General features: G+C 45.3%; 1 protein-coding gene across 4 annotated transcripts in view; it reads left to right on the top strand.

The window, feature by feature from the left end:
* Positions 1-13,151, top strand: part of LOC124612521 (palmitoyltransferase ZDHHC3) — a 116,617-nt gene that overhangs the window by 50,343 nt on the left and 53,123 nt on the right. For all 4 annotated transcript variants that reach the window (XM_047140780.1, XM_047140782.1, XM_047140781.1 and 1 more), the window contains exon 3: positions 1,103-1,288. In XM_047140780.1, the coding sequence (XP_046996736.1) occupies positions 1,103-1,288 (186 nt within the window). The remainder of the gene's footprint in view (positions 1-1,102; positions 1,289-13,151) is intronic.

Below are 13,151 nucleotides of genomic sequence, written 5' to 3'. Positions count from 1 at the left end.
ATACTGGCAGAAGTAAAGCTGTGGGTACCGGGCGTGAGTCGTGCTTCGGTAGCTCAGTTGGTAGAGCACTTGCCCGCGAAAGGCAAAGGTCCCGAGTTCGAGTCTCGGTCGGGCACACAGTTTTAATCTGCCAGGAAGTTTCAAGAATATAACCCTTTTGTTTGTGTTGGTCGAAATTTGTAAGTCTTTTTGTCCGACGCATGGACTATTGCATTGAACTTATTCCAGACATCACTCTTCTTCTAATTGAGCACAGTTGCAGGGTATACACCAACACCTAATTTTTTTTTCTTACACCCTCTGCAGTCTCACAAAACACAGCTTTATTTGAGACCATCTGATCCCAAGAGTAGGTGATTTTGTCAGTGCTACTTTACAACACAAGATTGTGCAATCAACTTTATTAAATCACAACTAGCATTACACTCCTGCATACTTCAGTAAGATATGTTGAGTCGAGAAGTAGGAAGCAACCATAGTGCCACAATTATCGGAGTCATACTCGTGGAACTGCACCTGAAAGAAAGGAAACTGAAATAAAACCAACGTAATGGCAGTGCCGTGATTTCTAAAGTATGCAACCCCCAACTGTGTGTGTGTGTGTGTGTGTGTGTGTGTGTGTGTGTGTGTGTGTGTGAGAGAGAGAGAGAGAGAGAGAGAGAGAGAGAGAGAGAGAGAGAGAGAGAGATGTGTGCAGAGTAGAGAACTTTAGGGGGGAGAGAATTACATTTGTAACTAAGGAGAAGAATATCTTGTAGAAAAGGTGAAACAGACAAAGAGAGAATTTTATGTAGCCAAAAATGCTGTATAACCTCTGTGTTCATAAAAAAACTGTGAATGTACCAGTTCTGATATGCATATGTAGAATCTCTCATCAGTTGTTTCATTTTCAAGTGAATGTGACCTCTTCCCCATCTCTCTAGGCTGCACGTATGTGTCCAAAAATTTTGTTATGAGCACTTGTAACATTCTGGCATAGAATAAATATTTCTTCTGCATGGTTTTTGCCCTGCTAAAGAGCATTATCTCATATGTTTTACCCACTTTTGCTGAGTGATGATTACTGTGTAATACATGACCATTTTTCTTACTTGTTTTTCAGGATATTTGTGGTATCATTTGTGCTATTCTGACATGGCTACTGATACTGTATGCAGAGTTTGTTGTTGTGATGGTTATTATGGTTCCAAGTCCATACCCTCTGTACAGCACAGTCAATATGATTATATTTCAGACTTTTGCATTCTTGGCCTTTGCTTCTCATCTGAGAGCAATGTTTACAGACCCAGTAAGTACAATAATTCTGATGTATTTTTCCAGTTTATATTGCAATGTATCATCAAAGTAATGTGAAGATAATAATAATAATAATAATAATAATAATAGTAATAATAGTAATAAATAATAATAATAAAATAATATGTATTCTATTCATTGTGACCCAATCTGTTGTTGTTGTTGTTGTTTAGAAATATTGAACACTGTACTGTGTTAACTGTTATTAAATATGATTTATAACCCTCAACATGTTGTCATATGTAAGACATGGAAAGTCTAGTGCAGATATGGGTCTTTCATTTAATGTTTCTGCAGTTTTATATAATTTCATTGCATTTAATAGCATCATGTTTTCTGGATTTCATTCATTCTATTGAAAGTTAGTCATTATTGTCTATCATAGTCCCTTGTGGAATTTGACACAGACCCTTACTTTTGGTAGGCCCTAATTAATTTCACCCACATTTGGAATCCATAGTAACCTCGCAAGATATTAAATTCTTTTCAGCGATATATACATGTCACCATTGTTGTGTAACCTATCCTTGTGATATACATTCCAGTTTGAATTTTTGATTCCACTGCTATTCACTTCCAGTTTCAGCCAACTTTCTTTTCCTAATACTAGTAATTCTGGATCTTACAACTCCTGCAGTTTACTAGTACCATGTTGACATTTTCTCTTTCAAATCTCCAAGGATAAAAGTTCTATAAGAGAAATGTGGCTGATGTACAGTTTCCGCAGGCAGTGACCTCAGGGATGGGTTCCTCAAATCTAAAAGCCCCCGATGTTTGTGCCACATGTACTCTGTTACCTGAGAAACTACTTCCTGTGTTTAGTACACACCTGGCCTATTGAGGGGGAGGAGGTGACTACATTTCTCCACCTGATAGTGGAGGTTGAGTAATTTGCAACCAAGATCCATTGCAGAACCATCTGAGCCTCTGGTTTAGACCTTACTCTTGCCTCCAAGCAAGATGACGATGATGGTTGATGGTGGATAAGATGCTGCAAATATTGAACATTGCTTGTACCCACATGCAATATTAGCAGCCTTCAGCAATCCAACTAACTGATTAAAGGTACCTATGTTGGCCTCAGAACCCAAGCGGCAAGCAACGTGCATCATTCGTGTTGACATGGGTTGCAATTTGCTGTTGATTGCAGACAGTATGTTCAGTAGCCACCAGCAGAACCTCCTCCACAATTTGGATGAGACCTCCTGGCAGATGTACTGAGTGTGTACTGGTCTTCTTTTCCGACCTGCCTCCTATCCACTGAGAGGCTCCATTACCTGTCCAGTGTTGGAGCTGCCAATGAACAACTTGCCCACCTTCTGCACTTGTCCAGACTTTGCGCAACAGATGAAGCTCCCTTTATTCATTCATATATTTTATGAACATTGGGCAGCAACTCATACCCGTCACTAAGGAATAAGGAGACAGCTGGTGGCCGGTTCCCATTTTTGCTCTCCACTCAGAGACATGTGAATGCATCCATGTCCGAGCCTGTAGGGGGCTCACCGCTCTTTGGCGAGTTTGTGCTTGGCTACCAGGAGGCCGCAGCCTCTGCAGCGTCTTTCCCTTCTGTGCTGCATGTCTATCCTCTTGCTATTGGTGTTTCCCTCTGTTGTGGAGCATGTCTGGCACGTCATTGCAAATGTGTTCTGTATATTCAGTCACCGATGTCAGAACAGTCTCTCCACTGTTTTTTCGTGTTTTTGTTTCTATTTTTGTTCCCTCTCTCCTACCCTTCTTCCACTTCAGCGTTTGAGGTTCCTCTTTTTCTTCTTCCTTCCTGTGTATTCCTGAAGGCCAGCCACATGTCTGATGCGTAACTAGGTAACACATAATTCCCTACCCCAAGTTGACACGTAAGGTTTGCATGTACCCCCTGGTAAGGGCCAGGCCCAGGGAGCGGTGACTACCTGAGCTGCTATCTTCCAGAACTGTTGATTGAGCCTTCTGGGCTGTTCAGGAGGTGTGACCTGAGGTGTGAACAATCAACGAAGGTGGGTGGGATTGGGGGGGGGGGGGGGTCACAGTTGGAAGGAGTGTGCCATCAGACACACTGACAATCATGGGGGATTTTTTGCAATGAGCCAATCTCTTTTTCACAGTCATTGTCTACCAAACATAAACAGAATGAGGCTAATGATTCAAAGACCCTCCCAGCTGCACCATGGTTCCTTGTGATTTCAAGTACTGAAGATGGTCAGTCCTTTACTACAGTAAATCTGTTTATTATTCAGAATGGTTTTGATGCACTTGCTAGCCCTGTGAAATCTTGCTCTCATTTATGAAATGGCACTTTGCTTCTGGAGACTACTTCAGATTCTCAAGCACAACAGCTGCTTGCTGCTTCGCTCCTCCGTGGCTATCCTGTTTTCGTCGAGGTCCATTGAACGCTGAATTCTTCCTGTGGTGTTATTTGCACTAGGCTGCTTGATGGTCTGACTGAGGCAGAAATCCAAATGTACCTCTCTGATCAGTGTGTCATTGTAATCCATCAAGTGATTGGTAGATGCATCCTTAGTGCCCACATGCACTCTTTTTCTCACTTTTGATAGAGTGGTGCTCCTGTCAAAGATCAAAGCAGGTTATGAAGTTATCACAGTCCAACCGTACATTCCGAACCCGATGCACTGTCACAAGTGTCACCATTTCAACCACACTTGAATGTCCTGTCGACACCCAGCCAAATGTGTAGGGATACTCACAAGGGTAATTGCCCACCTCCTTCTCCCTCCTTTAGAGATTGTCCTGTGTATCTTGATGAGCGGGCTGTCTGGTTAACGGAAAAGTGCCTCACCTGGTTACTTGCAAATTATTGGTTAGTTGCAAACCCTGTGTTCTACCAACTAGCATGTATAGTACTATTCTTGCTACATCTTGCTCCATGAAAGACATGGCCACACAGACATATGACCTCAAATTCAGCGCTGCAGTTGTTAAATCACCCAGTGTCATGGTAGCATCCCCGTCTCCTCCTCCAATCCTGCAACAAGCCACCAAACTTTCACCTCAGGGGTCAAAGTTACCTGGTACACAACCGGCAGAGTGGGAAGGACAGATGGAATACTCCCATGAAAACTTCCTATGTCCCTCCAGCCAACACACATCTGAGTCTTCCTCTGCCAACCGCAGAGGTTTCAAGAAGTCAAACAAAGGCAAATGGTGTTCTCTTTCATCGGCTCGGAGATCCTCTTCAATGGTGTCGCCACATGATACACTCGTCCGGCCGACCTCCATGTCACTGGTGTGCACCGCCAACAATTTTTCTACCATGGCCTCGATAGACCAACAGAAGGAGAATGCTGATGCTTCTGTAGATCTCATGGAGCGGGATCCTCCAGCTTCTGCATCCTATAGCAGTGAGTTTTCTAAGGCTGGCACTTGTCAGCCACCGAGATGACACCCCTTCATTTTTTCCCTGCTCCCCTTTCCCTGTCATGGGTCTCCTCCAATGGAATGTTCACAGCCTTAGATCCAACAAAGAGGACTTATGGTTCTCTTAGAATTGCAGTGTCCACGTGTTCTCTGACTCCAGGAAACAAAATTCTGTCCTCATGAACACATTGAGCTCTTGCATTTCTTCATGGTCTGCTTTGACCTTCCCCGCCAAGGAGGGCATTCCATCTCATAGGGGAGTCATGCTGTTCATCCAGGATGTTCATACTCAACCCATCTCCCTGACTATCTGGCTTGTGTTGCAGTCCGCATTTTCCTTCCTCACCTGACCTTTTCCTTTTGTACCAGTTACATCCCCCCGTCATTCAGTGTCACCAGGGCAGACTTTGTCAAGCTTACTGGGCAGCAACCTCACCCCTTTCTGCTGCTCAGTGGCTTTAATGTGCCCCATCCCCTTGTGGTTCTCCCAGAACCTGCCCTCTTGGCTGACCTTCTCAATAAACTTAACATCCTCTGCCTTAAACGAGAGCACCCACATTCCTTTCAGACTCTACGCACATCTGTTCGCATTTGGACCTGCAATGCCCAGTTTGTCCATCATCTTGAGTGGTCCGTTCTCTCTGACACATACTCAAGTGACCATTTCCCGTGTGCTATCCATTTGCTGACTTCTACTCCACCTATGTCCACACCCAAATGGCAGCTTTCTAAGGCCGATTGGAGGCTTTACTTCTCCTTGGCAACCTTTGATGAACAACATTTCTGCAGGTAGAATATCTTACAAATGTTACTCTTACCACTGCAGAATGTTCCATTCCTTGCACTTCCTCTTTATCACGCCGTGTTCCAGTCCTTCGGTGGACTGAGGCGTGCTGCAATGCAATTCACATGCAGTGACATTCTCTCCGCATTTTGATCTGTCATCCTGCGATGGCAAACTGCATTCATTATAAACAGCTGCATGCACAGTGTTGTCGCATTCTTCAGGATAGCAAAAAAGGTAGCTGGATTTCATTTACTAGTTCTTTTAACAGCTCGCCTCCCTCTTCCATCATGTGGACCAACCTCGGACAACTGTCTGGGACCAAGGTCAATTCCCCAATTTCTGTCCTGACAGTGACAGATAATGTCACAGTGAACCCTTTGCTATCTCCAACACCTTGAGCTGCCGTTTTGCAGAGATTTGAAACTCCTCCCACTATCATCCTTTCTTCCTCCATCGGAAATGAGTGGAGGAGGCTTGGGCGACTCCCTTCTCTCCTCAGAATAGGGAGTGCTACAATGACGCCTTTAGTATGAGGGAGCTAGATCATGATCTCATTTCATTGTGATCCTCCGCCCCAGGGCCAGACAATGTTCACTTTCAGATGTTGCAGCACCTTTCTCTTGCAGGCAGGCATTTTCTCCTTTATACGTACAACCATATCTTGGCAGAGGGCATGTTTCACAGGTGGTGGTGTGAAACCACTGTCATACCCATACTTAAACCTGGTAAGGACAAACACCTTCTTTCTAGCTATTGCCCTATTTCACTCACCAGCTATATTTGCATGGTGATGGAACGTATGAGTCATGTCCGGCTGGTATTGTGGCTCGAGTCTCACAATTTACTAACCAGTGCACTGCGTGGATTTCGAGAGGGCCGTTCTGCAGTTGACCATCTCGTCACTTTGTCCACCCATGTCATGAATGGTTTTCTGTGGAAATCCCAGGCTGTGGCCGTGTTTTACAATTTGGTGAAAGTCTACAACACCTGCTGGAGGACAGGTATCCTCTGTACTCTCCACACATGGGGCTTCCATGGCCACCTGCCCCTTTCCTTCAGGAATTTTTAAAAGACCAACTTTTCAAGGTATGTGTGCATTCTTTATCCAGGGATATGGTATGCCTCAGGGTTCCATCCTGAACATCATCGTCCTCCTTGCTATCATCATGAACAATATAATGGCCTGTCTTGCTCTGATTTCATTGATGGTTTTGCCATGTACTGCAGCGCTTCACAGACTTGTCTCATTGAGCGACATCTTCAGCGATGTCTCAATCATCTTTACTCGTGGAGCATTGACAATGGCTTTCATTTTTCCACTGAAAAACCATTTGTATGAATTTCCGGCTGTGAAATTGGTTTCTTCCACCATCTTTACATCTTGGGCCTGTCACTGTTTTGTTCGTTGAAACTATGAAATTCCTGCGGCTCATGCTCAATAGGAAACTCTGTATGCAGTCCCTCAATGTCGTAAGCATCCTCAGTGGTACTTCCTGGAGAGCAGATTAAACCACCCCACTAGACTATGGGTATTTCGTTCATGCATCTGCACGTCCATCCCTCTTATACCTTCTCAATACTATCCACCATCATGACACCCATTTGGCCACTGGCACCTTTTACACTAGCCTGGTTGAGAGTCTGTATGCAGAAGCTGGCAAACTACCCCTGTCTTACTGCCGTGAGTTTCTCCTCAGCAGATATGTATGCCGTTTGTCTGCCATGCATGGCCACCCCTCCTATGCCTCCTTCTTTGATGACTCCTTTGATCGTCAGTATGAGGCGCATCCATCTTTTGTGTTACCTCTTGGATTTCGCTTTCAGCTCTTGCTGCGACGCCTTATCTTCGTGCTACCTGCCAACTTTCCCAATGGATGTGGACCCTTCACCACCTTGGCTTCGTGCGGCAGTCCATGTTCACCTGGGCCTTCATTCACTTCCTAAGGACACTATTCCAGCCTTCCTCTATCGCCTTCAGTTTCATGACGTTCGCATGGAACTTCACGACCTTTGTGTACACTGATGGCTCTCGGACTGACCACAGTGTCGGATATGCCTTTGTCATTGGCACTGACATTTTTCAGTATCAGCTTCCGGAATACTGCTCAGTAGTTACAACAGAGCTGTTTGCCCTGTATCAGGCAGTGCAGTACACATACGATGACACAGGCTTTTCGATTGTGTCACTTGCTCAGACTCTCTCAGTGCCCTTCAAAGCCTCTGTGTGCTGTACACCTACCACCCCTCAGTGCAGTGGTCCAGGAGAGCTTGCTCACTCTCAATGGAGCATCTGTGATGTTTATGTGGGTTTTTGATAGGAAACGAGGCCACTGACGCTGTTGCCAAGGCTGCTGTCCTTGTACCTCAACCTGCTAGATATTACATTCCCTCCAGTGATCTCTGTGTTGCTGCCTATCAGCAGGTGGTGTCACTTTGGAATCACCACTGGTCCTCCCTTCATGGGATCAAGCTCCGAGTTATTAACCCTCTCCCAGCAGCTTGGACGACCTCCTCTCAGCCCTCTCACTGTGAGGAGATCATTTTAGCTAGGTTGCCTTATGGGCACTACCTATTTAGTCATCACCATTTGTTGGCATCTGAGTTATTGGCCGTGTTAGTGAATGATGCATGGACTGTCAACCACATTTTCCATTTTGTCCATCGTTGCAATATAGTGAAGAACACTTAATCTTTAGTTCAGGACCTCCAGTTCTCTATGGCTTCGTTTATAGACCTTTTCCCATATCCCTGTTTGTAGCTATCTTAACTTCCATCAATTGGGATAAACATGTAGTTTTAACTCCTCTCTTTGTCTCCGTGTTCTACAGTTCTGACGTGGGCATGTATGACCCTAGTTGTTTTTTCCCCCTAAAACAATACTAAACAAACAATCAGCAGTACTTCCTGGGGAGTGGATCAGACTCCCCTCCTTCGATTTTGTCAGTCCCTTGTATGTTCGAAACTAGACTATGGCTGGTTCGTTCGTGCATCCGTTTGGCCACTGGGACGTTTTACGCTAGCCCAATTGAGAGTCTGTATACCGAAGCTGCTGAACTACCACTGTCATACCGGCATGACTTTCTGCTTGGTAGATATGCATGCCATTCATCTGCCTTGCCTGACCACGGTGCATCCCTCTTCTCTGTTACCTCCTAGAGCTCACTTTCGGCTTTTGCTCTGGCAGCTTAACTTCGTGCTGCCTGCCATTTTCTGAATGGGTGTGAAATCTTCACCACCTTGGCTGCGTGTGGCTGCCAGCATTCACCTTGGCCTTCATTCACTTCCTAAAGACACTACTCCAGCCTCACTCTATCGCTGTAAGTTTCACGACTTTCGCCCAGAACTTCGTAATAGTACTTTTGTGTACACTGATGGCTCCCAGACTGACCGTGGTGTCGGGTGTGCCTTCGTCATCGACACTGACATTTTTCGGTATAGGCTTCCAGATCACTGATCAGTGTTAACAGCAGAGCTCTTTGCCCTGTATCAGGCCATGCAGCACTTCCGGTGACACAGGCTTTTCAGTTATGTCATCTGCTCCGACTTTCTCAGTGCCCTTCAGAAGCTCAGTGTGCTGTACGCCATCCATCCCTTCCTGCATCAGGTCCAGTAGAGCTGTCACTTTCTCACTCTCGATGCAGCCACTGTGATGTTTATGTGAGTTTCTGGTCACGTCGGTCTAACGGGTAACGAAACCACTGTCGCTGCTGCCAAGGCTGCAGTCCTCATACCTTGGCCTGCTAGTTCTTCCATTCCCTCTGATGATCTGTTTCTTGCTGTCTGTGGGGCAGGTGGTGTCACTTTGGCATCACCACTGGCCCTCCCTTTATGGGGAACAAGCTCCTAGTATTAAGCCTCTCCCACTGGCTTGGAAGACCTCCTCTCGGCCCTCTCACTGTGCGGTGATCATTTTAGCTAGGTTGTGTATTGGGTACTGTCTTTTTACCATCGCCATTTGTTAAGTAGCACTCCCCCACCATTTTGTGCACATTGCCCTCAACCTCTGATGGTTCACCATTTCCTGATGGAATGCCCTTTTTTTTACTACTTAAGTTCTCATTTATGTTTGCCGTCTGGGTTATTGGCCGTTTTAACGAACAATGCACAGGCTATCGATCATGTTTTACCTTTTATCCATTGTAGAAATATGGTGAAGGACATTTAATCTTTACTTTAAGACCTCCATCTCTCTGTGGCATATTTTTGGACCTTTTTCTAAGTCCCTGTTTGTAATTGTCTTTCCATCCATTGATTAGGCTTAACTTTTAGCTTTTTTTTTAACTCCTTTTTTTTTCTTAGTGTTCTTCAGTTCTGACATGGTTACGTATGACCCTAGTTGTTTCTGTGCAAAAAATAATAATAATAATAATAATAATAATAATAATAATCCCCTGTCCGATACTCTCCCTTGAATTGAGAACAGACTGGTCAGATGTGGTGGTTTGGAAGACGCAGTGACAACAAAGTTTACTGTGGTTTTCAAGTGCATCAATGATATCGCAGATCTTTCTCCTGATATCTGATGTCACTGCAACAGAAGCTGTCACCCATGACTAACACAGTTTCTAGCTGTTCCCAGACAATCATCAGAGCTGTATGTGTCCACATATAACAAGCCCAGGCCTTATAAATTTCCCACTGTGTAAAGGCTATATAAAATCCTGAAGAAATATGCTAACCAAAGCAGACAGGGACAAATTGAATAAGAATAAACAATCTCCTGTACAAAGTTCTCTCTTTCTCTCCCTCCCCCTCCCTTGCTCCCACCCTCGCTCCCACCCTCGCTCCCTCGCTCCCACCCTCGCTCCCTCGCTCCCACCCTCGCTCCCTCGCTCCCACCCTCGCTCCCACCCTCGCTCCTTCGCTCCCACCCTCGCTCCCACCCTCGCTCCCTCCCTCTCTCTCTCTCTCTCTCTCTCTCTCTCTCTCTCTCTCTAAAACATCATCATCATCAGGATTTCCTTCCAGTGAGCCGGGTAGGAACTTGGTGAACGATAGGCCTCTATTAGTTTCTGTCCTGGTATAGCTTTTCCCTCTCCACTACATCCCATGTTACTCCTCTCTTCTTGAGATCTTCCTTAACCTGGTCTGTCCATCTCTTTCTAGGCCGCCAAATTGGTCGTCTTCCTGGTGCCTCCATCTCCAAATACTGAAAACACATATATGAAAAGCTGTTCACATGAACACGCAGTCACCACATCTTGGTTATGATGCATAAGTGTGACTTCCAGATGCATCCGGGTGGTCGCAGAGGGTGGGCTTACTGGTAGTTGGGAGCTCCAACGTCAGGCACGTAATGGGGCCCCTTAGGGATATGGCTGCAAAGGAGGGGAAGAAAACCAACGTGCACTCCGTGTGCATAACGGGGGGAGTCATTCAAGATGTGGAAAGGGTCCTTCTGGATGCCATGAAGGGTACAGGGTGCACCCATCTGCAGGTGGTCACTCATGTCGGCACCAATGATGTGTGTCGCTATAGATCGGAGGAAACCCTCTCTGGCTTCCGGCGGCTTTCTGATTTGGTGAAGACTGCCAGTCTTGCTACCAGGATGAAAGCAGAGCTCACCATCTGCAACATTGTCGACAGGACTGACTGCAGACCTTTGATACAGAGCCGAGTGGAGGGCCTGAATCAGAGGCTGAGATGGTTCTGCAACTGTGTGGGCTGCAGATTCCTCGACTTGCGCCATAGGGTGGTGGGGTTTCGGGTTCTGCTGGATAGGTCTGGAGTCTACTACAGCTAACAGGCGGCTACATGGGTAGCAGGGGTTGTGTGACGTGGACTGGGCGGTTTTTTAGGTTAGATGGCCCCGGGCAAGTACAGAAAGGGCAGCAGCCTCAAAGGGTGTGGGCCAAAGTCAGGACATGCGGCGACCAAGCAGCAGTTGGTATTGTAATTGTAGACTGTCGAAGCTGCGTTGGTAAAGTACCGGAACTTCAAGCACTGATAGAAATCACCGAAGCTGAAATCATTATAGTTATGATAAGCTGGCTGAAGCCAGAGATGAATTGTGCCAAAATTTTTACAAAGGCACAGATGGTGTTTAGAAAGGATAGATTGCATGCAACCGGTGGTGGCATGTTTGTCGCTGTTAGTAGTAGTTTATCCTGTAGTGAAATAGAAGTGGATAGTTCCTGTGAATTATTATGGGTGGAGGTTATACTCAACAACCGAGCTAGGTTAATAATTGGCTCCTTTTACCGACCTCCCGACTCAGCAGCATTAGTGGTAGAACAACTGAGAGAAAATCTGGAATACATTTCACATAAATTTCCTCAGCATGTTGTAGTCTTAGGTGGAGATTTCAATTTACCAGATATAGACTGGGACACTCAGGATGTGTGGTAGGGACAGAGCATTGAGTGACAGTATACTGAGTGTACTATCCAAAAATTACCTCTAGCAATTAAACAGAGAACCGACTCATGGAGATAACATCTCGGACCTACTGATAACAAACAGACCCGAACTTTTCGGCTCTGTAAGTGCAGAACAGGGAATCAGTGATCATAAGGCCATTGCACCATCCCTGAACATGGAAGTAAATAGGATTATAAAAAAAGGAAGGAAGGTTTATCTGTTTAGCAAGAGTAATAGGAGGCAGATTTCATACTACCTAACAGATCAAAACGAAAATTTCTGTTCCGACACCGACAATGTTGAGTGTTTATGGAAAAAGTTCAAGGCAATCGCAAAATGTGTTTTAGACAGGCACGTGCTGAGTGAAACTGTGAGGGACAGGAAAAACCCACTGTGGTTCAACAACAAAGTTAGGAAACTACTGCAAAAGCAAAGAGAGCTTCACTGCAAGTTTAAACGCAGTCAAAACCCCTCAGACAAACAGAAGCTAAACGATGTCAAAGTTAGTGTAAGGAGGGCTATGCGTGAAGTGTTCAGTGAATTCGAGAGTAGAATTCTATGTACCGACTTGACAGAAAATCCTAGGAAGTTCTGGTCTTACGGTAAATCAGTAAGTGGATCGAAACAGCATATCCAGACATTCTGGGATGATGATGGCATTGAAACGGAGGATGACACGTGTAAAGCTGAAATACTAAACACCTTTTTCCAAAGCTGTTTCACAGAGAAAGACCGCACTGCAGTTCCTTCTCTAAATCACTGCACGAACGAAAAAATGACTGACATCGAAATAAGTGTCCAAGGAATAGAAAAGCAACTGAAGCCACTCAACAGGGGAAAGTCCACTGGACCTGACGGGATACCAATTTGATTCTACACACAGTACGTGAAAGAACTTGCCCACCCTTCTAACAGCCGTGTATCGCAAATCTCTAGAGGAATGGAAGGTTCCAAATGATTGGACAAGAGTACAGGTAGTCCCAGTTTTCAAGAAGGGTCGTTGAGCAGATGCGCAAAACTATAGGCCTATATCTATGACATCGATCTGTTGTAGAATTTTAGAACATGTTTTTTGCTCGCGTATCATGTCATTTCTGGAAACCCAGACTCTACTCTGTAGGAATCAACATGGATTCCGGAAACAGCGATTGTGTGAGACCCAACTCGCTTTATTTGTTCATGAGACCCAGAAAATATTAGATACAGGCTCCCAGGTAGATGCCATTTTCCTTGACTTCCGGAAGGCATTCGATACAGTTCCGCACTGTCGCCTGATAAACAAAGTAAGAGCCTAAGGAATATCAGACCAACTCTGTGGCTGGATTGAAGAGTTTTT

This window comes from Schistocerca americana, chromosome 4, assembly GCF_021461395.2.
Source record: "Schistocerca americana isolate TAMUIC-IGC-003095 chromosome 4, iqSchAmer2.1, whole genome shotgun sequence".
Taxonomy (NCBI): Eukaryota; Metazoa; Arthropoda; class Insecta; order Orthoptera; family Acrididae; genus Schistocerca; species Schistocerca americana.
Note: the sequence above shows the minus strand (reverse complement) of the source record. Positions and strands in the feature narration are given on the sequence as shown.